The sequence below is a fragment of the Kryptolebias marmoratus genome, linkage group LG7 (genome assembly GCF_001649575.2).
Source record: "Kryptolebias marmoratus isolate JLee-2015 linkage group LG7, ASM164957v2, whole genome shotgun sequence".
Classification (NCBI taxonomy): Eukaryota; Metazoa; Chordata; class Actinopteri; order Cyprinodontiformes; family Rivulidae; genus Kryptolebias; species Kryptolebias marmoratus.
The window spans coordinates 10,181,841-10,209,538 of record NC_051436.1 but is presented as its reverse complement, the minus strand read 5'-3'; the positions used below and the strand labels follow the sequence as shown (position 1 = coordinate 10,209,538).

Genomic DNA, 27,698 nt, shown 5'->3' with positions numbered 1-27,698 from the left:
TTTTTTTTTTTTTTTTTTCCTGTAGGCGAAGCAGGAGAAAAACCTACCGCTCCTCCACTGAAGGCGGACAGCAGAAGAAGCAGCGTGTGGTTCGTCATCGCTCTGATGCCCCGCCGTCAGGAGAGAGGAGGTTAATGAACTTCCTGGAGTCCGTCACGGCGTATCTGTCAGCTCCTGGGTCCGTCCGCTCACAGGAAACGTGGGAATCCCTGCGGGTCTCCTCCTGTCCCCGAGTTGAGTCAGGCCGTTGCGTCATGAGGCTCCAGCCCGGTGTTCCCTCTCTGCAGCTGACAGGAGAGACCAGAAACTTTCCATCCTAAGGCAGAGGAGGAGGAGGAGGAGGGTGGATAGGATCATGTCGTCTGTGGGGGGACCAAACCTCCCAGCCTCCACAGCTAATAAAGAGAATAAACCATCAGGAGCTCTGCTACCAGATAAAGGCGTCTGAAATGGTTTGTATGGAAGACCATTACTGACAAAAAAAAAACAAACAAATATCACAAGGTTATATTTTATGAGCTGTAAAGTTGTTACTAAAGACTTTACACTATTATTACGAGGTACAGAGTTGCAATTATGTCTTTAAAAGTCATAATTTAACAGACAGGAGTTTGGTTGTATTTTGTGACCTTAAGTCCAGATTAAGGGTTTAAAGGCTGTAGTTAATTACTAAGTCAGATTAATAAGAAATGGCTTTTTCTTTGAAAATAGTTCGGAAACTGGGCGCTGAATGGACTCTGCTGTAGAAGCTGAAACTGGTTTGTTAAAGCTAAAAGAAGCGGAACAATAGCTAAAAGCTAAAAGGAGCAAAAAATATCCTAAAGCTAAATGTAGCAAAACGCAAGTCAAAAGCTAAAAATATCAAAATGTAGTAAAAGGTTTGCCAAATGCTAAAGGTTGCAAAGGGCTGACTAAATTGTAAAAGTAGCTAAATGCTAGCTAAAAGTAGCAGAACAATAGCTAAAAGCTAGATGTAGCAAAATGCCAACGAAAAGCCAAACATATTAAAAAGTAATAAAAACTTTGCTAAATGCTAAAAGTACCAAAAGGCTGACTAAATTCTAAAAGTAGCCAAATGCTAGCTAAAACTAGTAGAACAATAGCTAACAACTAACGTAGAAAAAGGCTGACTAAAAGCTAAAAATATAAGGATGGTAGCTAAAAGCTAAATGTAGCCTAATGGTAGTTGAAAACAGAAGCAGTATGTTGGAGAAGAGTTCAACCAGAACAATGTTTCTGAAGGAACTGAAGAGATCTCAGAGTTTTTTTACGAGGAAAATATTTGTAAATAAAGGTAAATATTTTGAAAAGTGTAAAAGTTACAAAAAACCAAAAGTCTCAGCACCCATCTCCTGAATGAGCTGGGCGTTTTGACATATGAGCGGCTAAAGTTGCATAAAGTTATTGGAAGTGGCTTAATTTCAGAGTTTTATTTCTGAATCGTCCTTCGTTGACGGCGTTGCAGGCATTTCAGTCAGACCTCGAACGCATCACGACGTCACACTCAGAGCAAATGTTGTCAATGACTCTCAGCTACTACCACATCAAGTTTTAGCTCAACGTTTGTAAAACTATCTGTCATATTTGCGTTGGCTAATGTCGATTAGCTGTGGCGGCCATCTTGATTTGGATTGACTCCAACAGTATTCAGCTGTAAATGCACATCCGGTGATAAGTTTCTGAAAGTCTCCTTAAAATTTGCTCAATGGTTGATGAGATATTTTGCTAACAGGCAGACACGTGCGCTTACATACACAGATTAATGATAGCTGTGTTAAATAATCAACAATGAAGCTTGGGAATTTAAAATAAAGTAGTTACGGACAAGCTATTTTTTTTTTTTTTTTTGATTTAACTGGAACCAACATTTGGGGTGGAAGCACCGCTTGTTGATTGACGGCGGCTGAAACAACAAAGGTGAGCATGACTTTTAAAATAAGACACCCAGCGTTTTTTTTTTTGGTGCCGCGGCGCCAGAGCAACTCGAGGAGAGGCGGCGGAAGCAGCTGAACGTCTGCAGACCGGCCAACCAGTTCGCTCAGGTGCTGCAGAGCAGAGACACAGAGCGCACCATCTGGAAGAAGTTACAGCTCTCGTGAAGACCTCATTAACGTGAATAAGATGGCCGAATAGGCTTTCTAACTTCAACATATTGTTAGCATTCCAGCAGGGACGTGCTGCATGAAGACGAACTCCCCACTCCCACAATCTAACCTCTAAATTTCCTGCAGCTGTAATAATCGGCCTCCAGATGTTGAGCTAAAAATACCAAAAAGGAGGCTGGACACTTTATGATCATGTCCACAATAGTATCCACTCAAACAAACAACAACTACAAAAATTTTTTTTTTTAAATAAGTGAAGTCATTCCTACTATTAATCATTGACAGTACTCACTAACTTGGCAAACACATTTAACTGGATTTAGGATTGAGGTCCGAGAACGTCAGGCTTTCAGCCGGCTGAGGTCGGAAATGCACTTTAAACATTAACACTTGAAAAATCGAAAACAAAAGTTAGGATCGTAGCCATGAAAGCTTTTTAATTAAATTTAACAACCTGGACAATTTCAAAAAAAAAAAAAAACCCACAGAAGCAGGAAATACAGACAATAGAGGTACCCTCAAAGATTACCGGTAAAACATCGGAAGACAAATCAAACAGGAAAAAAAACAAACTAAAACTAAATATCCAGGAAATTTGTGTTTCGCCCCCTGTTTGGTGCTACTTTCTAACAGTCGAGATCAGTTTGACAGAAAAATATGAATGAATTAAACTCCACTCCAATTATTTTCAATTTTCTACTACGTCTAAAAGCCGAACACAACAGGAAACTAGTGAGGGAAGCTAGCGAGCGGGCGCTTTGTGACTTAAAGGGACGAGTCAGATCTGCTGGGGGGGTTGTGTGGGAAGATGACCAATTAATATCTTACCTGTTGTACATGGCTCTGAACGACCTCAACGTAGAGCTGAGTTTTATGAGCTAACGGCTAGTCTGAGACACCAAAGTCTCCTGAACAACTCCAGTCTGAAGCATTTCAAAGCGGTCCACCTTAAGGTTATTTTTTAAAACCTTAAACTACAGTCGGTTACACATTACATGGTTATTTACATTATTAGGAAGTGCAAACAGGAGCAGCTACAGTTAGCATTGAAGCTACAACTAGCATCAATGCTACAGCTAACACCAAAGCTACAGCTGGCAGCGACGCTACAGCTAGCACCGATGCTCCAGCTAGCACTGATGCTCCAGCTAACATCGAAGCTCCAGCTAGCACCGATGCTCCAGCTAACATCGAAGCTACAGCTAGCACAGATGCTCCAGCTAACATCGAAGCTACAGCTAGCACCAATGCTCCAGCTAGCACTGATGCTCCAGCTAACATCGAAGCTACAGCTAGCACCGATGCTACAGCTAGCGTCGCTGCAACCTTATGTCAGTAATATCTTAATATTTATGCCAGAGTAACTGTAAAACGATACTTACGATGGTATAAAATTTCATAAGATAAGTTTGGAAAAAAATTTTAGAAGTTGTTTTTGGACGGTATCGTACCACTTTGGTCTTGGCAGTGCTCTGACTAGCCGTTAGCTCATCCATCTGGCCAGAATTAAACTCTGTGGTTGTGTTTAAATCATTCATTATATAGTGTCATACATAGAATACTTTCACTCCTTCTTAAAAAAAAGTCAACTAACCCTTTGGTATCAAAGTGAATTTGATGATAATACTATTATTATTAGTATTTACCAACTTTATCTTGCTTCTTGTTGAGCAATTTAGAAAATAAGTGGAAATCTGAGAAAATAATTAGGCCTTCAGAGACATAAATTAATAACACCTGATAAGAAAACGTTTCCCAGGAGGAGGTTTCAGGTCTGCACTGTGGTTTCTCCTAGTCTAACATGACTAAAAATAAAAGTTGCATTTCACTTGAAATTTTTAAACCATACAACACAAAAAAAAAACCCTACCACTGACCCAAAATTACCACATTACTAAAACTTAACAACATTGGTCCGGAATTTTAAATATATATACATCTATCACCATGAAATCATGTTTTTTATTTTTTCTTGTTTGTTTGGAGAGAAAATATCGACATCTTTTCCATGCAGCTCATTATTTAACTTGTTATCGTTCAGACATCAGTGCCTCGGGCTTCAAAAGTGCAGTAGTGTGGGGGTGAGGGGGTGAGGGGGGGGGTCCCTTCAGACAATCGTGGCCTTGTACAGATCCGACTGGCAGTCTTTGCCCTCAGGAGGGCTGCGGCCATTTTGGGGCACCTGGGCATTCCTCATTTTGGTCTGGCACTGTCGCAGCTCTGCGACGTAGCCCTGGAAGCTCAAGCTGAGCTCCGAGTCCTCTCCCCGGGACGTTTCCAGCGCTCCTTCTTCCAGATGCACTCCCTCCACGTCCATCACGTCCTGGAGCTGGAGCTGGAGCAGCGGCTGCGCAGCATCCGCTCTGTCGGTGGGCGGTTTGGCGCTGTGGGCGCTTCCTGCTCTTCCCTCTGTGCACGGGGAGACAAGAAGACAGTAAACTGAGAGTGAACGGATGAATGGTGGATGGTCAGACAGCTCTTCTTAAGCCTTCTGCAGAATAANGGGGGGGGGGGAGAGAGAGATCAGAAGACAAACACGTATTAGGAGGATTTTTTATTGAATTCAGGCCCAGGAATGCAAATATAAACAGTTCCCATAATCAATCAATGATTCCTTGAGGCTAAAAAAAACATACGTTCTACCTACATTACTTATTTTTTTACTTTAAAAAAATGCGCTTGCATCATCTGTTCACACAGATCAAAAACCTTTTCCAAAGTCGGGACTTTTTAAGACTTTCTTTTGTGCGTTTCGGTGCGTCAAAGCTTCTTAGAAACGATGAGGTAACATCCTTTATCGCCCATGCCCACCACCGCTTTGTGCTACAGAAACCAAAACAACAATAAAGCCGTTTTTACTGTGTATTTTTTTTTGTGTGTGTTTCTCTCTCTCACACATTTTTTTGGGTTCCTGTCAAAAAGAAACTTTGATCATGTGCTGAATGACTTCAGAGGAAACTCTAAACGGTATGAAAACCAAACGGAGGTCAGGAGAACGCTCTTTCTCTGTGTTTTTTATAATTAGTAAAGATGTTCTCGCCAGTTGCAGGTGTTCGTAATTCAACATTTTTGGTAGACTCATGTTGACGAAGAAAAAAAACTAAACAAACAAATAAAAATTCTATTTAAAAAAGTACCTGTAGTCATGTAGTCAGGGATTAAAAGCAGCGATACTTAGAGAATAAACTACACAGGTATAAATACAAAAACTAAGCTACATAAAGTGTCAAAATAACTGAAAACAGCTGCTAAATTAAAGGTCCTTGAAGCGATGCATATCTCCCTCCGCCCGTCACACCAGACATTTAAACTGGGATGAGTTATAGCCGTTTTGGTGAAATTTCGAAAATGACATTTTTGCGCAACCCGACGCAATGTTGCAAGACTGCACTGACAGCATGTTGAGAATGACTCCCAGCTACCAACACGTCATTTCTTTTTTTTAGTTTAATATCTGTACAATTAGACTTTGAGTTATAGCTATTTTTGTGTTTGCTAGGGTCCATTTTAGCTGCGGCGGCCATCGGCCATCTTGAACTGAATTGTTGCCGAAAGCGAGGCAGTTGTAGACGTCCATCCGATGAGAAACATTTGAAAGTTTCAACGTGGTTTGTGAGATTTTTTGCTGACAGACAGTAAGTATTATTGCGCACGTTTTACCTTCAAAGGGCAGGCAATAATTAGTAAAAATCACAACGACAAGGCTAAAATAAATAATAAATAATCAGGAATTTAAACCGGATCCGAAATGACTGAAATCTAGATGAGTAACTCGAGTTTTTGCTTTGTTTTGTTGCTGTTCTTGCTAAAAATATCAAAAGCATAGTTTGCTGTTAAAGAAAAAAAAGTATAAGACTATAAAAGGCTTCTTGAGAACAATACAAAAACGCCTCCTGACTCATGTTTGGTATGGGTTCAGAGGGCCTCGGGGGAACTTGTCACCCCATTTGTTCTCATTCTTCTCTGCGTTTCATGAGCACTTAAATTAATTGTGTTTATGAATTTTGAGATTGTTGCGTAACCCTCCGCGGCTGGAGAACGCAACCGCTTCTGCCTAAGCTTGCTGAAAGTTGGGAAAGCACAAAAACGAGAAAACGGGACAGGACAGAACATGACGAATTGCTGCAGAGGAGTGTCTAAAAATCTGAGGCGCGTCAGTAACATCCTCCCTTAAAATAAAGAAATAAAAAATGTTTCAGTGACGGCATCGGGGTGGTGATGAGGGACAAACTGTCCGGCTGGCGTGTGGCCCCCACAGACTCTAAACACAGAGAGGCAAACAGCTAAAACGCAGCACTTGAGCGGCTGTGACTCACAGCTGTAAACACAGCTGCTGCAGCTGACCCCCTCAGTTCACCGGAAAACTACTGGACGGTAACAAAGTCAGAACGATCCTCGACTTCCTGAAGATAACCAAACCGTGTCCTCACGGTTGTAAATGAAGTTTATTAATAATACAAACCAAAGGTGCATTTTGGGACCAAGAATGCTCTCAGCTCCTTTGTAACTTTTTTTTAAAGACCTCATCTCCGGTTTTTGTTGTACCATACGTGACGTATCGATGCCGGTAAATGGAAAAGCGTTATCAAAGCTTGAAACTTTTTCACTCTCAAACTGAAGGCACAACAAAGTGACAGTGGTTGGAAAATAAAAGAAAAGTTATTTTATATAAGAATAATTTAACATCTAATCTACTTTATAATCAAATTATATCTAATTCATTACGGTTAATTTCTTCTAAAGATATTGATTGGTTTGTTCACTGCAAGTCTGTAAAAGGTCCAAAACAAGAATTTTTTTTTTCTGGTTATAAAACCAGTTAAAAATGCCAACAGTCGTATTGAAATGATTTACAGCGTATATTAGTCTCATTTGTTACGTTCAAATGTTTTTGTTTTGTTTACACAAAAGAGCATTTTAGAAAATGCCGCCAATTCACAACCAAAATGCTGGAAACGGGGAATTCTGGGAATGTTGGCAAGAAAAAAACTTTTCAATCACCCTACTATCAAAATGTATATATTTTGGTTGATAATATCATTGAAGCTGCAGGTTGAAAAGGTTTTAAACCCCTAATTTATTTCCATTTTAGTTGGGTGTTTTAAATCTACGCAGGGACGCCATGTTGCTGACTTGTCTTTTCACAAGATGTAGAAAAATAAAACGATAAAAAAATGACAGTTCAGATTCTTTGAAGTAAGGTTTTATGAACAATTATCAAATTACCTGTTGCAGATAGCTCAGTTCAGTAAAATAGAGTTTAATCTGGACCAGATTGATGAGCTAACGGCTAGTCTGAGCAGGACCGAAACCAAGGAGGATCTCTGCCGTCTTAAAACGACCACAATCTGAAAAATGTCTAAATCTTTACATGACTGTCAAGTTTAACTTTACGTGGTTATTTCCACAGAGTGTTCTGATTATTAGCAAGCAGCAGCAGCACTTCTGGTGCAGCTTAGGGCACCTTCAACAGGAATGTTATAATGTTTCTGTCAGAATAACGTTGTCATATGAAATTAAGATTGCAGTTTTCAAGATGGCAGATATTCACTTCACTTGGCATGGTTTGTATCAGTCGTTAGCTCAGTCCTACTACCAGAACACTGGGGATTAATTCATCTTTGTAATGTGGAACTGTGCACACTTGGCAGGGGAATTTAAGTGTGGTTATTACAGCAGAAACATATCGCCCCAGACTGCGCCGGAAGTGCTACAGCTAGCTGCTGCTGCCATTTTGTGCTTGCAAATAATCGCAACGTTCTACAGGAACCACGTAGAGCTACGCTGACAGACGGAGAGGTTTATTAAATAGCGTGTGCGCCCTAAACTCATCATAAGAACTCTATTTTCCCTAATCTGAGGTTGTTCAGAACAGGTAAGATATTAATTATTCATAACGTTTCCACTTCAAAAGGTCTGGACTCCTGTCAGCTTCGTCCCATCTGTGAGCTGTGACCTCACCACTTCTCAGTTTGAGCTTTGAGTCCATGTTCTCTGAACTGGAGCTGTCGTGATGCGGTTTAAAAAAAAAAAAAAAATAAATAAAAAGAGATGAGCCGATTAACACGGCCATGCCTCCTGCCACGAAGCTTCTCGGCATCCGCGGCGGACAGCGGACAGATAGGCCCGCTGCCAAAGATCTGCGCCGAGGAGTCGCGCTCCGACCGCCAGATGGATAGCAAGGTCGGCCCGGGGTCGGCGGCTGTCAACGCGAGGAGGAAGAGCGAGAAAAAGAGCCCCGAGGACGGGAATGGAGCCATATGGTCCCTCAGGTGCACGCTGCCGAAACAAAAACTACAAAGCACTTTTTGAAGCTAACGTAACCTAAAAAGAATCCTTTGATCATCTCCGTAGGGCTGAACGTTTTCTTTGACCAAAGGAAATGGCGGCTCTGAATGAGAGCCAAACTGACATGGTTTGCTTAGTGTTTGTCCAAGTGCTGCTAAATGCTCCTAAAGCAAACAAACAAACAAAAACCACAAAGAGGCCAGTCTGTTTTTTGATGCAGGTATGCCGCTTTGTGCTTTGAGCGTCGATGGGTAGTTCTACTGTCTGATGTCGCCCCCTGGTGGACACCGTGTTCCTCACATCCCGGCTCAGGCTTCAGACAGGAGCTCCCTCCAGGTTTTCAGTCCAGCAGCCGAACTGGTGGCGGTTTACGCCTGACGGGCCAAGCTGCAGCAATCAAAACGCAGAGTGGTCAGAAAAAGCTCACAAATTAGAACCTGGAGAGCGATTTTTCTGCACTCGGGGCTCATTAGCTCTTTATACCAGAAGAAACGAGGGGGTTTTGGATTTTGAGCACGTTTGCACACCGATGTTGGAGTCAGAATTCATATTTCCAGTTTTATCCACCTTACGTGTAACGAAAAGCAGCTTCATCCAGTCTGTTTTATAGCTGCATTACGTCTCATTAAAATAAAAATAAAAAACTGAAAACAGCAGAGGGCGTCAGTCAAACACAAATCCTGTCACTGAGACTGACAGCAGCACAAAACAAGGGTTTATATATATATATGTGTGTGTTTCGAGACTAAATATAACCGTTTTAAATGAGAGGTTTGTTCGTGATTGCAGTTTGGTTTTTTTTTGTCTCACAATGGGAGACTTGGCCACCTGAGCGCCAGTGTAAAAGAAGAAAAAAAAACAAAGAAAAAACTTTACAAAGTCTCTTAAAAAACGGTGGGAAAGCGGAGGCGTGTTAACTTGTTGCACTTCCACATTTTCCAGCAGCGAGGCGGCCGCGCTGAATCACAGCAACGTTTCTATTTTCGCAGCCTGGAGAGAGAAAGAGAGAGAGAGAGAGAGAGACGGAGAGAAATAGGAAGGCAGATAGATGAAAACCAGGAGTGACAGTATCTATCTGGAGCGCAGTCGGTCCCGTGGACGGGGTTACCATGGCGCCCGGTGGTGGGAAGAATCAGCCTGATGCACTTAGCAACCAGAAAGAGAGATGTGCAAAACGGCAGAATGGGCTTCCCTTTCGTTTTTTTTTTTTTTTTGTGTGTGTTCTTTGTTGTCATCTCGTGTGCAGATCGGCTTCGATTTAAAGAAAAAAGTTCAGCGCAGAGAGCAGGAAGTAGTTTTTAAAATCAAGTTTGTGGCTGCGCAATATCCCCAAAAATGTTTCTTTATCGTATGATCAATATTGGGAAAAAGTGCAGCCCTGTTTCAGATTAACTTTCCATTTTTTTTTTGTTTGTTTTTCATTTTAAGATGCAGTTCAGATCTTTTTGAATTTGTAGAAAATTTCACAGTGAACAAGGAATATCTTACCTGTTGCAGATAACGCTTTTAAAAAAAGACATCCGTTCAGAGAAGTTAATGGTTATGTCATGAATCTGAGCTGTCAAAAAAAATAAAGTAAAATATGGATTTTTGTCATGATTGACTCCATAAAGTACGACAAAAAAAAAAAATCCTTAAAATTATGACTTTTTTCTCAGAATTTTGAGACTAAAGTCAGAATTCTGTGAATTTTATTTAGTTTATTTTTACCCCCACCGTGGCCCTAATCCTCCTCCGTCATAAAGACCCCACCTGTCGATCCCCGGTACCTAAAATAGCATCTAATCTTCCTAATCCACCTTTAAATCGAAGTTTTCCAACAGGTTTGTTTTATAATCTTTATTATTTGCTTCAAAAATTGACCACTTGTAGTGCCGGGACATCCCTTCGTATAATGTTTGGCCTCATTGTGAAGCTTCGGGATTCCTCTTTTTGCATAAATGGCTGGAGTTCCCCTGATGACGTCACTCCAGACCAATAAAATCAAGTCACTCTTGTAAAGAGGTGATAAATCATCAAATTTATTTATTTATTTTTAACAAACTACGTCTCGTTTTGAAGCTTCTGAGATGAAGAATTTGGAAAGTCAACGCTGACAAATTCCTCATTGGGACTCATTCTGCCGCATGTTTAATAGGGGTGTGTTTTTATGATGATACTATGATGATGGTCAGAAGTGGCCCGGGCTGTGCCGGAAGTGCTACCGCTAGCTGCTGTCGCTGCTTGTGCTCCTAAATAACCATACAATTAAAAAAAAATTAAATTCTTGTTTTATGGAGATGTTTTGCTCCTCATCCAAGATTTCCTGATTTGGATTGAAAGCTCCAGAGTTCCAGTCTGGTGATCTGCTTCTGTGGGCTGAACTCACATGCAAACCACTCCCCCTGCCCTCACTCACGAGGGTCGATGGGACGTTCGTCCAGAACATGATGTGAACAAAGAGGCAAGCTGGAGCGGCAAAGACTCTACGACCCTCATGAGGGAGGGGAGGGAGTGAGATCTGCATGAGGCCGTTCAAACTGGTGTCTTCAGCAGGTAAGATACTAACTGTTGGTAAAACTTTCAGTGTCAAGTGTCCATCGCATCGATCCCGACCAGATGTTAGCGAGCAGACAAATCGCAGCAACGAGAGAAAGGAAGCACAAGAATCACTTCACCGCTTGGCTGCCTCAGCTTCAAAAACCTGCGACAAACGCCCAAGAAGCAAGAATCCCCCCCCGAGCAGGAGAGGAGAAAACGCTCCGGCCCGAGCTCCGCGTAAAAGCAAACACAAGCCGGACAAGAGACATCGCCGTCCCCCGTCCCCCGTCAGCAACGAGACGATTAGGCTGCACACAACAGAACAGTGGGCTCATTTACACCAACAACAACAAAAAAAGAAAGCCAAGGATGAACGAGCCCCGCCGAAGGACCTGAGCAGGAAACGCAGAGCGAGCAAGCGACGCCACCGCCGCCACCAGCACCGAGCGCATGCAGGAAGGAGCGGGAGCTGAGCAAGAGGAGAGGAGAGGACAGGACAGGAGGATGCCACGAGACAAACAACTAACCAGAAAAATAAATAAATAAAGGAGGCAAGAGCTGAAGGGAGGACTGGAGGCGGGATGAAAACCGAGCTCACAAACGGGTACAAAGACAGACGAGAGTGATTTCCAAGTTCTACCATTTATTAGGTCTGTTCAATCACAGGTACAGAGATGTTTCATTGGCAGTGATTATCTACAACAGGCCCCGGGAGAGAGAGAGAGAGGGGCAGGCGAGGGGCGAGGTCGCCAACGCCCCCCCTCCGGGGAGCACGAGATCCTCCGGAGACTAACTGCTTTCACGAGCACTCCGATCCGACCGACAACGGAGACATCACTCAAGAGCCGTGAAAGAATGATATATAATAATAATCAGAACCAGAAGAATTCAACGTGAAAAGGTTTCTGATGCTGACATCATTGGATTTTTCTTCAGGGGATGTTCGGGGGATTTTTTTGCAGCCACGTTCTGGTAGTTCGTACCGTGGTCTTCCTCCAGGCGAGGCTAACGGTTAGCTCCTTTTTATATCGTTTTGTTGTTTTTCTTTTTTGGGGGCCTACAGTGCGACTCTTCCTCCAAATCACCACACTGCTGGGAAAGGGACGCTGCCGCCTCGGGAGAGCCGCGTATAACGAGCTAAAACCTTTTCTGTTGTCGTGGCTGTTTTAGGAGAGCGTAAAGAGGAAAAACCGGATCTCCGGTGGATCTGTCAAACTGGGTTTTTAGTTTTAAAACGAGATATATTCACCTTACAGACTCCACTGTCTGAACGTGTGAGGCGGACAAGTTTTACATTTGTTCCAAAGAGCCATCGGCCCACCGCAAAATCACAGAAGAGCTGCGCCGCTTGAAATTGTTTATCAAAAATAGTCTAAAAATCATTAAATCGTTTTTATGCGGTCTACCATTTGGGGAGCCTCAACACTTTTGCAGGACAGTTCGTTTGTTTCCGTTTACTCAGCCGGGCGACATCCGTGTTCCTACGGGAACGTGGATCTGAGGCGGCTGGACGTTTCGCAGCAGTCGGGACGTTTAGCTCGCCTGGAGGAAGGCCTCTGCTCTGCTCTTCATCATCCTTAGGTCCGAGCGACTGATGACCACCTGAACGTTGCTTCGAAAATCTCCAGACAATCGGTAGGGAGGGAGATGAATGCGGCGTTTTTTGCTTTTGGGATCTCAGATCAGTGTTCGCTCCGACGCGTCGCCGATTGATTTCATCCCTTTCAGTCGGCCCGGGGGTCTTTAGCGCGTCGCTGCTTTTTTTTTTTCTGCATTTCTTGTAATAAATCGCCAGTCGGTCACGTCATCGTGAGTCCAAAAGGGACGCAAAAAAAAAAAAGTTAAAAAAAACAAAAACTGGAAAAAAAAACCAAACGTCTAACTGGAAGAAACAGAAATGCTCGTCACGTGGTCAGCTCTACAGTTCGCAGCTCTGGACTTCCTGGTAAACATTGCTCACTGGACAATATGTACACATTGCTATTTACAGGACCGATCTGAGTTTGTTTGTTCATTTGCTCCATCGATCGATCAATCAGTTTATCAATCTCACACAGAACATCCGAGTTTAATTCAACAAATCAGGCAAAATAGAAAAAAATAAATCAAACATGGATTTGTCGTTAAAGTGCGTCAGTCAGTTCATTATGAGTGTGGTACGGTTTGAACACACACATGCAGAGATACACACACACACACACACACACACGGGGAGGACTGCTTTGTTACTGGTTTGTAGAAATACCTGAACTGGACTCCCCCTCTCCACCTGCGGGCGGAGTCTGGGAGCAGGGGGGCGGAGGAGTGAAGGTGGCCTCGGGGAGGCTGGCGTCGAGGGGCGCCGCAGACGGCGGCGGCGGCAAGGGCGGGAGGAGCGTGCTGTTGGGGCTGCTGATGTCGCCCTCGGCCACGAGCGTCAGGTCGGCGGGGGCGTCCTCCTCCACCGTGCGGAGGCCGGGCCGGGAGTCCAAGGGCCGCTGGATGGGGGACAGGTGGGTGCCGAAGGCGGAGTGGCGGGGAGGGGGCAGCAGGCAGCGCCGGGCCGCCGAGTGTCCGTTGGCGCTGCAGCTGAGGGACGAGTCCAGGCTCTCCGAGCGCAGGCCCGACGCGAGGGACCCCGCCCGTGAGGGGACGCCGTTCTCCCGGCCCGGCTTGCCCGAGGCTGGGGTGGAGCAGGCCAGGTCGGAGGAGGAGGAGGCGGGCGGAGTCAGGCGCAGGAAGTCGGGAAGCACCAGGTCCTCTTTGCTCAGGAGTCCGCGCTGGTCGTTGGCCCGGGAGCTCTGAGCCCGACTCAGCAGCTCAAAGAATTCTGGGGGGGAATGTCGTTTTTAGCCGTTTTCCAACAAACGAACGAATCAAACAGACCCCAGAAACATTAGCGGACGTGCGGCGCAGCAGCCCCCCAGCCTCCCAAACCCATCAGTTAGTCCCGACGCAAAGCAGAGCACAGAAAGCCACCAAAAAGTCACAGAAGATTCAAAAACAAGGAAGGGGAGGTTTACCTTCGGCTTCATCTATATTTATCTTTTTCTGTTTTCTCTTTTCCCCCGGGAGCGCCGAGTCTGGTCCGCTCGCTCTCCCAGAAAACTCCTTTGGTGTTGACCTCTCATCTCCCTGCAGACGCAACAATAACAAGGCTCTCTGTTAGGGGACGGAGGGAATGGAGGAGGGGGGGGGAGGAGGGAGGCGAAGCACCAGCTGCTAAGCGCCCAGATTTACCGGGACCCTCGCCGTTTACTGATCGCGTCTACGTGTCATCCCCCCCCCTCACACACACACCCGTTAGCGGGAGAAACAGCGCAGGAAGTCAGCCGAAGAGACTGGGAAAGACAGAAGAAATAAAAGCCGGCCGACACGCAAACATCCCGAAGAATGTTAACGAGGATCGTTAGCCGCTAACGGATTGCTGTTAGAGAGAAAGGACAGAAGCCCGCCTCTGGACGCAGAAGAAGAAGAAGAAGAAGCAGCGAAGGTGATCGGAGTACTCACTGCTGCGGAGTAACTCCTGGTGGGAGGGTGGTTCTTCAGGGAGGAAGACTTGGATTTTTCTGGTTGCAAAAAAAAAAAAAAAAAAACGGAGGAAGAGGACTTGTTAACATTCAGCCGTTTGAGAGATTTCGCAGAGGACAGAGAGGACAGAGAGAGAGAGAGAGACAGCAGAAGGGGGACACTTGAGACACAAGAGAGCTCTTCTGTAAAACTTGACTCTTGTTTATAGTCTGAGGTGAACAGAATAAAATCCCTTTCGGGGAAATTTCTGACCTTAGCTGTTTATGATACCACACAGTACAGTTCAATACGATGCAACAGGATACGGTAAAAATAGACGTTATTATCCTGAGGTGCAGTTAGTTCTGAGCTCAGTGACGTCTCATAAAAGAGCCACGAATAAAAAGCAGTAAAAAAACAAACAAACAAACATCACTCTCCAGCTCAGGGGTTTTGTATCTAGGTTGTAAAATGATCCAAATCTAAACTGGGGTGAACAGAAACACAACAGATTCCACCACGTTATTGTTTACTAAACGAAGCCAAATTGGAGAAGCTGGTAAAACCTGCCTCCATCTTTGCTGCTTCCTCAGCTGCAGTCAGGAGCTGCTGATCAGACGTATCGATGAACTGATCGCCTCCATAACAGCAGCAGTTTGATCGCTTCGCTGCTCCGGAGCGGACAGGTGTGTGTGTTAACACGACGCCGGGGCGGAAAGACATCAGCAATGACCTCAGAAAGAAGCAGCTGTTGGGAGGGGTCAAAGGTCATTTCCGAACAGAGAGAAAGATTCTTCACGTTTCAAACAGCCGCCTGTCGGCCCGGGAGTGGAGGTCGCAGCAGATTCACCCCGAGGTCAGACTGTGCAACGACCAGAGAAACTCTACAGGCTTCAGTTAGCAGGTCAAAGGTCAAAGGACATGACAGGACAATCAGAAGAAGACGGAACATGTTTGTCTCGTCTGGAAGGACTGCAGGAGAAAACCTCGTCTCTCTGAAAACAACATGGCTGCCCGACTGAGTTTCATCTGAATGAAGCAGAAGACTTCTGGAACAACGTCCTCTGGACCAGAGTGGACATGTTTACCCATAATGCACAGCGGCACGGCTGGAGAAAACCAAACAGCAGCTGTCGGCACGGTGGTGGAGGGCTGATGGTTTGGGCTCCTCGCAGTCACCGAGTCGACCCTGAACTCCTCTGGAGACCAAAGGACTCTAGAGTCAAACGTGAGGACATCTGTCCAACAGCTGAAGTTTGGACCAAACTGGGTCCTAAAACAGGACAATGATCCACAAACAGCAGCTGCTCTACAACAGAACGACTCAACGAGAAGAGGATCCAGGTTCTGGAACAGAGTCCAGCCTAAAGAGAGCCGAGCAGAACCTTAAAGAACTGAAGCAACGCTGTAAAGAAGGAGTGGGTCAAAGTTCTTCTACAGCCATGTGAGGGACTGAAAAAGCCACAAAGAAACCAAACTACTGAGAGTAAAATCCCGCAGCCTTTCCATTTTTGGCTTCCTCTTTGTTTAATAAATAATGCCTCGGTGGAATCTGTTGTGTGTTTTTGCTCACTTCAGGTTAGATTTGAATCGTTTTAGAAACCGGATGGCTCTTCTCCCTTCGGGGGTTCCTCCCTGAGCACTCGGTACTCGTGTCTGCGGCGTGGTGGGCGTTACCTTTCGCTGAACACGGGTCCGCTCGCTCCAACACAACCCGCAGGCCGTCCAGGTTGGAGATCGGAGCGCCCAGGTCCAAAGGCTCGGCCTCGCCGCTCTGAAAGCAAACGCAGCACGGTCAGTGTCTCCGCTTGCAGACGAGGGTCTCTACACACACACACACACACACACTGCTACCCGAACCACATTTCGCTGCAGAGTACAGCCAGGGTGCCTGGAAACCCACAGGACTAAAATAAACCTGACAAGGGCGCTGAGGGGAGGGGAGCGGAGTCGGCGTGTTTGAGGAGTGTCGTCATCCTTAATTATAGCCCCGCCGCTCCATCTCCACACGCCGGGCTGAGTCAGAGCTCCGACCGCGGACGGAAAAGGATGCGGTCGCCTCCCTCTCCCCCCGTCCGTGACAACTCCACCCTCCGCTCAGGAGCACCGAGAGACGCGAAAGCGCTGAGGGATAAAACTTACCACTTTGGCCACAAGGTCGGTCAGGCTGAGGCCGTATTTGGCCACCACGGGACGGAGGACCTCGGTGACCGGTTTGGTGGGCTTGGCTTTCAGCCCCACGGAGCGATTGATCGGCACCAGGTCCAACCTAAGAGCGAACGCACATCGTGAGAACAATAAAAGCACCAAAGTTGCACCAATCAATCGTCCGGTGGCAGGGATCGAGACGATTTTCAGCTAGACTCAAAACTATAAAAAACTAAAAAACGCATTGTAGCTAGGCTAATTCAAGCTAGCGGCAGCATATTTTGGCTGTGAAAGAATTTCCCCTGTGGGAAGAAGTATCTGGAAGGTGTTAAAGTCAGAGAAGGGAACTAAACAGGAAACCGTTTTAACTCGCAGCTGCCTCTTAAACAGGTGAGTCCGGCTTCCCGTGGAAAAAAGAGCGACGCAAATCACTTTGCGCTTTCAGCCTCGATCTGTGACAGAACATGTTGGGGTTCGGAAAAACTTCAAACTCCTTCTAAAACCAAGGGAATGACGGAGAACGCTGTTACAGTTAGCTGCGCTAAACGCTAAAAAACGATCTTAAAGTGTCCGCTCTGGAACCATTTGGTCTTTATTTCACTGAAACAGTAACATCCTAATTTTCTTGCGACAAAACTGCGATCAGCGCATCTGTAAGAAGGCGCAAGGAAACCGAACGGTTCGCACCTGAACAAAGTACGCTTCTCCAGCCGGAGGTCTCGTGAGCAGAGGGTCATGCAGTCCTGGTCCAACACCAAAGGCTTCTCCCCCCCCACCAGGAAAAGGTCCACGGCGGCGATGTTGACGCAGATGCTGCGGCACAGATCGTGGAGGACTTCTCGGATGGAAGCGCCGGGCCGAAGGGTGATGGAGGAGCCGGAGCCGTCGGGCAGCAGCACGCTACAGTGCCTGGGGGAGCGTTCCCACGCGCCGACTGAGTGCCGATTATCCGACTGAGGGCAGGAGAGTCGACAGAAACACCCGATTCTATCAGACAGTCTTGTTTTTTATGATTCAAAAACAAAAAAAGCGAGCAGAAAAGAGCTCATTCTGGCCTACTATGGTGGCTTCAACCAGACTCTGGGCTCTGTGTTGCCATGGAGATCTCGCCAGCGGGGTCTTACCTCAATCTTGGCGGCAGAGGCAGACATGGGGATCTCCAGACTGGCGCTGGACGACAAGGAACCCTGGGACTCTCTGCGTCCGTTGCTGCTGTAATAGTCTGCACAACGAAACAAAGACGAGTTCCATAAATGAAACCGTTCCAAGTTAGAATAAATAAAAACATCAAATAAGAAATACCAACGCTCACCAAGATTAATGTCCCCAATGTCCTTCTTCTTGGGACCCTTCCCAAAGCTCCTGTTGCGGGACCACGAGAAGAAAATCCCCCGTTTCTTGTCGGCGCTCTCGCCGCCGTCCTCGATCGGCGACCTCCCCGATTTCTGCTTCCGTGGTTCCTGCTGGTGAAGAAGAGACGTATTTGTTTCCCGCCCGTCAGCCCGACGCCAAAACAACTCCATGCTGCCCGTGTGACGTGCGCCGTTTTTTTTTCCGGCCGGGTACCTTTTTGGGGGTGGAGAGGGTGGAGCGGTCGGAGCTGGCGCTGTGCTTGGAGGGCGCGGGGCTGCAGGGGATGTGGTAGGGGTCCGGCAGGGGCTGACCGTCGGCCTCGGCGCGCAGACACTCGTGGTACAGGGAGGACTTGAGGAACCGCGAGTAGCTGTCGAACTTCATCAGGTTAAAGATCTGAGGAGGCGAGACGGGCGAGACTAGAGAAACTGCAGCTTCTGTTAAAATAATAAAAAATGTAGCGGGGAACGCTGACAGCTGCCGAGGTTTGCTTAAAGCTAAAAGCAGCGACGTGCTAGCTACAGCTGAATGCAGCAAAACTCTAAAAGTGTCAAAAAGCTAGCTAAAGCTAAAAGTAGCAGAACATTTGCTTAAAACTGAAAGCAACAAAATACTAGTTAACAGCAGCAAGAAGTTAGCTGAAGCTGAAAGTAGTAAAACGCTCGCTAAATGTACTAAAAGACAAGCTAAAGTAGCAAAAAGCTGATTAAAACGAAAAGCGATAAAAGGCCAGCTAAAAGCTACAAGCAGCAAAATGCTAGCTAAAACTAAATGTAGCAAAAGACCGTCTAAAAGCTGAATCCAACAAAATGCTAACTAAAGTCTAAAAGTGTCAAAAAGCTAGCTAAACGCTAAAAGTAGCAGAACATTTGCTTACAACTAAAAGCAACAAAAAGCTAGCTAAAAGTAGCAAAAGGTTCGCTGAAGCTGAAAGTCAAGAAAGACCAGCTAAAAGATGAAAGCAGCAAAACACTAGCTAAAAGGTAAAGGTAGCAAAAAGCTGACTAACAGCTAAAAGTAGCACAACATTAGCTAAAAGTAGCAGAAGACAAAAGCAGAACAAGTATTTTAAAGCAGGTCTTTGTAGTTTTTGAAAGAACTGCAGAGAACTCAGTGTTTCTGTGTGTAAAGTATTTGTAAATAAAGTTAAATATTTTGAAATGTATAAAAGTTACAAAAGCAGAAAGCTGTAGCGCCCATCTCCTGAATAAGCTGAATGTTTTGATGTACGAACGGCTAAAAAAGCAAAAAAATAAAAATGCATGTAGAGGTAGTTTAGTTAGGCTGTAAAAAATATATCTGGAAAACAAAAAAAATAGCGTTGAATCAGCGTTTACGTAAGAAAAGGTTTTAGTTACACGGAGCTGCAATTTGGTGCCAAAACTGATCGGCTGAGATCGTAGAAAACAAACAAACAAACAAAAAAACAAAAGAAACCCGGAGGAAGAAGCAGCAGACAGGAACTTGTAGTGACAACATATGGTGTGGAGATGATGTTATGACAGCAGGCTCAGCCGTTCACATGAGCTCATGTTCATCTGCAGCCTGAACGCGTGTCCCCCCCGCGCACTAGCTGCTCTGTGGGTGGGTGCCAGTTTGTGTTTATCTCTGAGCCTCTCTGTAAACAAACCCAGATGGCCACCCCCCAAAAAAAAAACGAAGAATAAATCTCAATACGTTTCCAGAAAGCTAAATGAGAACAAACCCCCCTCGACCCCAGACCCCACCCGCTGGACTCAGAACTTGTGCCGAACGTCCGATTTCCTTCCAGACGAGGGAGGAAGACCCGGCTGCGAGGAAGGGCGCAGGTGAGCGGGGACTCGGCCGTACCTGCAGCTGCTGGGTCTTGAACATGTCGGGCCGCGGCGACGTGAGGACGTCGTCGGCCAGCTGGGCCTGGCTGTCGATGTTCACCGGCATGGTGGCCTTGCTGGACAGGAAGCTGTTGTAGATCTCCCCCGCTCTCTGGGACAGCTGCCGGGAGGGGGGGGACGGAGAAAAACAAAACAAAAAAAAAGCTCGGTGAGAGACACAGGAAATCGAGTCTCCACGCCGCTCTGGTGACGATCAAACTCTAAAACATTCGCCTCATTGAGAAATTCCCTGGACCTTAAAGCGATAGTTCAGCTCTTTTGAACTTGGCTTCTTTGTTCCTCATAAACAGTGAGTATCTCACCTGTTGTGGATAGCTCTCCGAACGGCCCGAGCTTAACTTAAATCTCAAAAACGTTCATTTTTTTAATAGCAGCACGGCGGCAGATGACTGGAGGGTTAAAAGACTCTTAAAAGAAGAGACATTTTGATCGAAAAGCGAGCTTTCTGGCTATAAAAACAAACAAAAAATTTAGCATTATGCTAACGTTATTCAAGTAGAAATATTAAGTCATCCGTACTGGAAGCGCTACAGCTAGCTAGTTATGTTTTGTCTTGTTTTGTTTTGTGAAGTTGCGTCAGGAGACAATAATTACGACATACCGAGAGTACGAAAAAAAAAAAAAATAAACAAAAATAAAAGAAGAGAGGGAAAAAAGATTGAGCTAAAATGAGCTAAAAACAAGGATTAACAGTAATAACCAATGAATATTTTTCAGGATTGGACTTGTTTGAAGACACCAGCGGTCCTGCTCAGACTAGCCATTAGCTCGTCAATCCAGTCAGAATCAAACTCTTTTTTTTTTCTTTCCACCAAACCGTGGTCGTTCAAGGAGCTATCTACAACAGGTAAGATAGTAACTGTTCCTAACCGTTTCCCCTTCAGAAGAGCCGAGCTCCCCAGCTGCACTCACCTGCTTTTTATCCGTGGCGGGGACATGACTGAAGTATTCGCAGGCCTGCCAGAACAAGATGTTCTCCTCGCTGAACTCCTTCTTGAGAAATTCCTGCGGAGGAGGAGCACGAGAGGGTGAGACACGAGGCCGGCGTGTCCCCCCCCCGTCCCCGTCCCTGTCAGCGCGGGGCCGCTGTCAGGGTCGTTAGCGAGGGACGGAAATCGCCCGGCGTGCCGCACAGCGTGGGCGAGCGGAGGGGGAAGGGGGAGGCGGGTTCTGGGAAGCCGCCTCTGCTTAGAGCTGAGCTTTCTGAAGGTGTTGTTGGCTGGATTCACTGAAATATCCTTTTTTTTTACGTGGGATGAGGTAGTACATCCTAACAGAGGTGCTTCTGTTTGGAGGGATGACTTAAAGCGTTTTGACTCAAAGCACTAACGTCTTAGCGGCGCACACGTAGACGTGGCGTGAAAAAAAAAAAGCTTCCGTAGGAGCGCTACGTTCGCGCAACTCACCGTGAAGTAGCGCACGCCCACGGGGTCCTGGAGGAGCCGCTCGAAGCAGGTGGCCCAGCTGTCCACGCGCTGCTCCCGCTCCCTCCTGCCGCCGCCGGCTCCTGGAAGACTGCCGTTGCTGGTCAGGCTGCTCTGGCTGCAGCATCCCTGCAGCTGGATGCCGCCGTAGTCTGGAGGGGAGGAGGGCAAAACACGAGGCGAGGTCACGCCACGTTTAACTGTTTTCAGCTAAAACACGCACCACCGGCCTAAACAAATACAGCAGATCTGGCGTTCTGATGGGGTTTTCTGGCAATAAACTGTCAGTTGTCAGTGTCTTACCTGCAGCGGACAGCAGTCAGAACAGTTCTCGTCCTGCTTACTCTGAATAATCTTTTTAAAAATGGACGTTTTCTGCTCCCTTCCACGCAAACAAAGCATGTGGTATCTTTAAAACGTTTCCCAAAGTGCAGATTTAAAATCAAAACTCAGATCCTGACCCCGTTTACACTTCAACCGTGCGCCGAAAGGGTTAAACTGAAAGGACACTCAAACCTCCGCTGCTGTTTTCAGGTTTTTACACAGCCGAACACGTCTAAAAGTTCTTTTTTTTTTCCAATTTGCGTTTCACACAAAACATACAGCATAGGGCCGTGAACCATGTTTGAACACAGGAGGTCAAAAGTGTAAAAACAAACAAAAAATCCCCATAGATGTCCAAAAAAATAAAACTTTATAACTTCTTCTAAAATTATTGAGGTTTGAGTTGTTTATAGGTGGTTAAAATCCACTGAAACAGTTTGATAAGATATTAGAAATTCTCATTGGGGGGGGTCAAGTTTTTAACCTTCAAGCTGATATTGTTCTGACTGCCGTCCACTGCAGGTAAGATACTGACTCCGTTGAAACAACTTTTTAAGAACTTATCCCTTTTTTTTGAGGATTTTGGTGGGTTGTATTTCCTTTAGGCATTTTTTTACCTTTTCCTGTCTTGTTAGTGGGCCAGAACCTTTGACAGTCAGCTGTTTTTATGAGTTTATTTACCCCAAAGACCAAAAGTTTAGCTCGTGCTATTATTACTAGCACTGCTAACCCGGCTGAAACTGGAAATATACAACACTTTCCTTCAGGAGAGCGCACAAACAATTTCACCCCCTAAACGGGTCAAAATATTAGTCGGGAGGCTACGGGAGGGATGGTTTGAAAGCACAGGACAGAAATCATCCAGAGGTTTGAGGGGAAGTGTGGAGCACGGGGCCGCCACAAAAAAAAAAAGAGCCAGCAGATGCTGCTCACTTTGTGGAGAGAGGGAGCCGTAAAACACCAGCGACATAAAAGCAGACGAGAAAAGAGAGGAGGAGGAGGGGGGCACGGCTGATTACAGGGACACGAGGAGCAAAAGTGGGCGACGTTAGAGGCACTGGCGGTCGGCTAAAGTAAGGCCCCCCCCGGCACTGATTGGTACCTGCCACCGAGGCAGCAGATGGCCACTTTAGGAGTTGAAAAAGAAAAAGAGTAAAAATAAAAAAAACAACAAGAGCCTCGCAGAGGAGCAGCGGCTACAGCTACTCCGCGGAGGGGACCGGTTGTCATGGCGAGCCGAAAATAACAGAGTTTCTCGTCGCATTTAAGTGCCGAAATGTTTGCTCAGTCAGATAAGACGCGGGCGCGAGCGAGTCCCCGTCCCCGCCGAGGAGGAAAAAGAAAAACATTGTAAAAAGGTATCTGAGATCACAGAGCGTGACTAAGACCTCAGTGTGACTTCTTCAACCCACGCTGCGCCGAAGTTCGGCTGACTCAGCGTTAAAGCCGCGTCCAGTATGCTAATTGCGGTGTGGGTTTCTTTATCTCGGCGCTGCGAAACGATCTGGATTTTGTTTTGTTTTTTTTCCTGCGCGTCGAGCATCTTGTTCGGTCTCGATTTAAGGCGTTGAGGCCGAGGCGGTCTGTGCTGCTCGGCTAATGAGGCGGCCGTTTGACGTCAAACGTCGCGCCGCGGCCTTGGTGGGTCTGATAGGAAACGCCGCCGGTGTCCAAACACAAAGCCTCATCAACTACTTACATCTGTTTTTGTTTCTTTATATTATTTAAGGGTAAATGTTGCTTTTCACAGTGATTTCTTTACATTAATCTAAAGCCTATAGATCTTAAAACCGGTGCTTCGTGACCCACATCGGGGCCCCGACCCCAACTTTGGGAAACGCTGGTCCAAAGTGCTATAAAAAAAAAGAGAGAGGGGACGACCAGACGGCGTGCGCTCTGACCCAAAGCGCTCCCAACAAACCTCCTTTGTGTTAACGAGGCGTGCTGCCTCCAGTCAACACATCACGCTCACAGGAGAACTTTCACTAGACCGTTTGACCGAGAAAAAAACCACTCAGAACCGGTCAAGACGAAAGAGCGTCGCTTTGTCAGTGGAGAGAAGAAGAGGGGATTAAACAGAAGCGTGAAACTGCTGAGAAATAGTAACACGGAGTTGTTTTACAGACAATGAAGGCTTTTTTTTTTTTTCTAAAGTAAGGGAAAGAAAAGGAAAAGAAACGAGGAATGGTACTCACCGCCGTCTGAAGAAGCAGCCGACTGGAAGAGAACAAAGAGAGACATGAGTGAGAGGCTGCCCTCGTGACCTCCTGCGCTGAGAGGACAGGCTGCAGCCGGAGTCTGTTCAGGCATCACACCGGTTGCTTTGAGGCGCGGGCGGCCGTGTGTGTCTGTGTGTGCGTGTCTTGCCGGCTTGTTTTCCAGAGTGCCAGAACGAGGTTTGGATCTCACAACACAAAAAGCGAGTGGGTGGACCTCTAGCCTCTGCGACACACACACACACACACACACACACAGCTGTTCACACTCCCCCTCCCTCTCACATCAGGACACTTTCTGGATTTTATGTCACACACACACACACACACATTCCACAATGATAAGTGCTCTTCAAGGCTGTCAGTGGCTGTGAAAGTCCTCCTTTCACTTGTTAATGCGGGGAGCGAGGGGAGTTATCTGTGCGCTGAGTGGCACCAAAAAAAAAAAAGAAAGAAAGCAAACCCAGTCGGCACGCAACATCAGGAAACGTTTCATTATTGGAATCATTTCAGGAACCCTTTTTTTTTTTCCCTTCAGCCTTTCCCTTTAACGTAGATAAGATATTTCCCAATGTCTGCTATTTCAAAATGTCTCCTTTACGGGCCTCTGGTTGGGTAAGAGTGAAGCCACACGAGCCGAGGTGTTATTCCTACGAGAGAAAATACTGCAGCGCTCACAAGGTAAGGCACGATGGAAATCAAAAGAAGAAGAAGAAGGGGGGGGGGTCACACCCTCACACATTCACAGCGTGTCGGGAATAAGAGACGAGACTCCCCCCCGAGCGTTTCGACGCCGGTCTTAATACGGCGCTCGTCCCCGATCAGTGAGCGGTTTGTTGCAGGACCCGAATGCGCGGAGGTCGACGGACAAGTGGCCCTTCCGCGCAACACTTCCCGAGCTGCGACCGAGCCACCTTTTGGCCTTCTGGCGACGTGTGAGCGAGACCAAAGCGACAGCGGGGGGGAGGTTGCTGTCAACCCGAGCTGCCAAGAGGAGGTAGTGACGGCGTGGTGACAAGACAAGCGACACGCGCAGAGGGCAGGCCGGCTGGGGGGGTTCGCGTCGTCCGACGTATGTGCGACAAGATGTCCGATGCATGAAGCTCTACATCGTCGCCGCCGAGTTACGCTCCGCGATCGTTGTTAATGAAGGCGCCGCGCGTCTTTGCGAGATGTGGGCGGCTCGATTGGTGATTTTCTTTTCTTTTTTTGTGATTGTCAGAAACAGCCTGAAGAGGAGCTCGTCTTTGTGGCCATGTTGCGGAACTGTTTTGTAAAAAAAAAAAAAAAAAAAATCAAGTTTTCGGTGTGATTTGTGAAAAGGATCAAAGCGGTGTGCGGGCTTCAAGTCAGCCTGCTGCTGTTGTGCCTCTGAGCCGCTGGGGTGAGTTCGTTTCGGTCAGTTTCTGTGGGGCGAGGCCGGATGACGGGCGGTTTGGGGAACCATTTGTAACGGGAGGTGTCCGACACATTTTACCTCGAGGAGGGAGGGAGGCCTTTGCAGCAAAATCCCAGAACCGTTGTTTAAAAGAGGCTAATCTGACAGGAGAAATGCTAAGACTACAGGGACTTACAACAGGTGTGCTGATTACTAATGGAGGCCAGGTGTAGCTGGAACCAGGGACTACTGAGGACACTGGGAGCTTATGATCAAAATTACAAGAACCTTAATTAAAACTGCAGAAACTCCTAATAAAACGAGAGAAGCCCAAATAAAGAGCCGTACAAACCGAAACGAAGCGATTCGAAACAAAGTGTGGGAAGCTCTGGTACATCTTGTGCTTCAAACACTCTGAGCTAACGGAGATGAGACTCCGAGCCCAAACCGCGAGACTGCTTCCACCATTATCTGTAAAAAAAACAGGGCAGCGCGTCTCAGGACTCGGTCCAAGGAGCGGGCGCAAAAAAAACGCTGGTGCGTTGGAGGGCGCCTCTGAAAAGGAGACACTATTTCCAGAAGAGCGCTTTCTGATCTGCCACTTCGAAGTGAGAATACGCAAGGCTGACAATAACGCACGAACAAGGCTCCGTTCCCCAGGCGCGAGCGCCGTTTCGAGCACAGCACAAAAAGGGTTTTTGTTGTCCTTTGGAGTAGCTTCCAGGTTTTTTTAATTTGCGGCGCTAAGACGCCTAAGAGCCGTGGAAACTGAAAGAATGATAAAATGATGTTGGAGCTGTTTTTCCCAACCAAATATGATTTGAAAATCAGATTTTCTTATTGCTTTAGGAGCTTTTAGCTCGACGCGTGAACTTTTTTTGACACCACGTGGTTTTTTTTTTTTCCGGGTTAGACGCCGGTTCCATTTTCGGGGAGCGACCGCATGTGGGGCTTCCATCAGACACGAACCGCCGACTGTGTGCCACCGCTTCTTTACAGCTCTACCGAACCCGCCCAGTGCGCCTCTGTGGCGGCCGGCGCGTGTTCAAGTCATCACGTTAAGGCGGGGAGGCGAAGAACACCCGCTTTCCATCTGCTGGTTCTAAAAACGGCGAAACCTCGAAACTTTAAACACGTGCGAGGGGTGGTTCGGTCTGGAGAGCGGGGCAGACGCTGCGTCACACGGCGTGGCGTCGGTTTTGGTTTTGAACTAACCAAACCTCCCCAACCCCATCCCTCCCTGGATAAACGTGAAAATTACAAAGCAGCGTCTTAATCATCCCTCGGCGCTTCGTGGGTCAAGACCACACCTGTTATCAGAAATCTATGGATGACACACATGATAAACATCCCATTTGTCAGGGAGTCAGGGAGCCATGATTACTCACTGATCATCCTGCCTCTGCACAGAACGCAGATGCAATACCTCATCGTTTAAAGCAGCGGTTCCAGAACTTTTCAGCTTCCGACCCATAAAACAACAGTGACAAAGGTGTGTGAGCCCATCTGTTGGCTGTTTAAACATCCAGAAATGATAATGACTCTAATAAATAAGGACATAACGACAAGACAAACAGTCTTAACATCCATTATGCTATTTTTAAAATCAATTTATGGGCTTGTATTTCAAGTTTTTGTAACGATTATGGTGCAAACACAGCATAAAAACTAAGTTTTTTATTGTAAGTCGATATCTGGAGATTATCTATGGACCCCTGCTTGGTGTTGGGTGACCCACACTGGGGTCCCGACCCCCAACTTTGGGATTAATTGGTTTAAACTATAATCAGACCCCGAAAATTATACCAAATTTAAATCGTCAAGTGGTTCAAATAGTGGTAAAATACATTAAAGACCGATTTGTTTATGTTTATACCACTACGATTGCTGATCCCCTCAGCTCCCTTACCCCAAACGTCTCTGACAGCGAGGCTGAAGTGATGGCCACGCAGGCCGTCCCCCCCACCACCACTCGTTCAGACATCGTCCTCCTTGACTGACACCCTCCGCTAACAGACTCTCCGCCGCGTGGGTGGCTCGGCAGCGCTTATATAAGCCGGAAAATTTCGACCGGCCCATTTCCAACGCTCGAATCGCCGTCCGCTGCACGAGCGCGAAAGCCGGCGCGACCTCCGAAGCCGTGTGGTCTGACATGTCGATGCCCCCCCCCACCGCGCTGTCGTAGAGCAGGCAGCGAAATAGAACCGGCGGTCGGTCGCCCGAAAGGCAACACGAAGCCCAGAGACGGGAACGCCTCACACAAGCGTCCCTCAAAAGTTCCCAAAGTCCTGTTTTTTTTTTTTCTTTCTGTCTCTTTTCTTTTCCTTTATCTTTAAAGCTTTGTGTCAGAACGTTCCTCTGTTCAGGATTTCCATTTTTTCTTTTTTTAAAACCACACACACATAAACAAAAGCCTCTTCGAAACTTTTTGCACAAGTCGAGGCCGTTTCCAACACGCTCCAGACAAACCGCAAGCAGTCCCGGCCGTTTCGCGCAGAGAGACAGAGAGACAGAGAGAGAGAGAGAGAGAGAGAGAGACAGGAAAAAGAAGACGACGAACGAGGAAACCAGCTGACCGG

The 27,698-nt window shown here is 46.6% G+C and overlaps 2 protein-coding genes and 1 long non-coding RNA gene across 4 annotated transcripts in view; 1 reads left to right on the top strand and 2 right to left on the bottom strand.

The window, feature by feature from the left end:
* The window catches only part of LOC108248509 (hepatocyte growth factor activator), a 17,527-nt gene extending 17,338 nt beyond the window's left edge, over positions 1-189 (bottom strand). The window contains exon 1 of the mRNA XM_017437327.3: positions 48-189. Within this exon, the coding sequence (XP_017292816.1) occupies positions 48-98 (51 nt within the window). The 5' untranslated portion in view covers positions 99-189. The remainder of the gene's footprint in view (positions 1-47) is intronic.
* LOC119617194 overlaps positions 1-2,586 on the top strand; it is a 3,037-nt gene extending 451 nt beyond the window's left edge. The window contains exon 2 of the long non-coding RNA XR_005233410.1: positions 26-2,586. This is a non-coding gene — a long non-coding RNA (uncharacterized LOC119617194). The remainder of the gene's footprint in view (positions 1-25) is intronic.
* Positions 2,587-2,710: 124 nt separating this feature from the next.
* rgs12a (regulator of G protein signaling 12a) overlaps positions 2,711-27,698 on the bottom strand; it is a 47,961-nt gene continuing 22,973 nt past the window's right edge. Inside the window, exons 4-17 of one of the 2 annotated variants that reach the window (XM_017437350.3) lie at positions 23,721-23,742; positions 21,184-21,353; positions 20,690-20,782; positions 19,734-19,877; positions 18,117-18,299; positions 17,863-18,010; positions 17,675-17,772; positions 17,238-17,503; positions 16,545-16,671; positions 16,080-16,176; positions 14,403-14,461; positions 13,916-14,027; positions 13,159-13,722; positions 2,711-4,514 (exon numbers count right to left, since the gene is read on the bottom strand). In XM_017437350.3, the coding sequence (XP_017292839.1) occupies positions 4,213-4,514; positions 13,159-13,722; positions 13,916-14,027; positions 14,403-14,461; positions 16,080-16,176; positions 16,545-16,671; positions 17,238-17,503; positions 17,675-17,772; positions 17,863-18,010; positions 18,117-18,299; positions 19,734-19,877; positions 20,690-20,782; positions 21,184-21,353; positions 23,721-23,742 (2,385 nt within the window). In that variant the 3' untranslated portion in view covers positions 2,711-4,212. Of the gene's footprint in view, positions 4,515-11,539; positions 13,723-13,915; positions 14,028-14,402; positions 14,462-16,079; positions 16,177-16,544; positions 16,672-17,237; positions 17,504-17,674; positions 17,773-17,862; positions 18,014-18,116; positions 18,300-19,733; positions 19,878-20,689; positions 20,783-21,183; positions 21,354-23,720; positions 23,743-27,698 lie in introns of those variants that run through there. The other variant, XM_017437349.3, reaches the window with a different exon arrangement.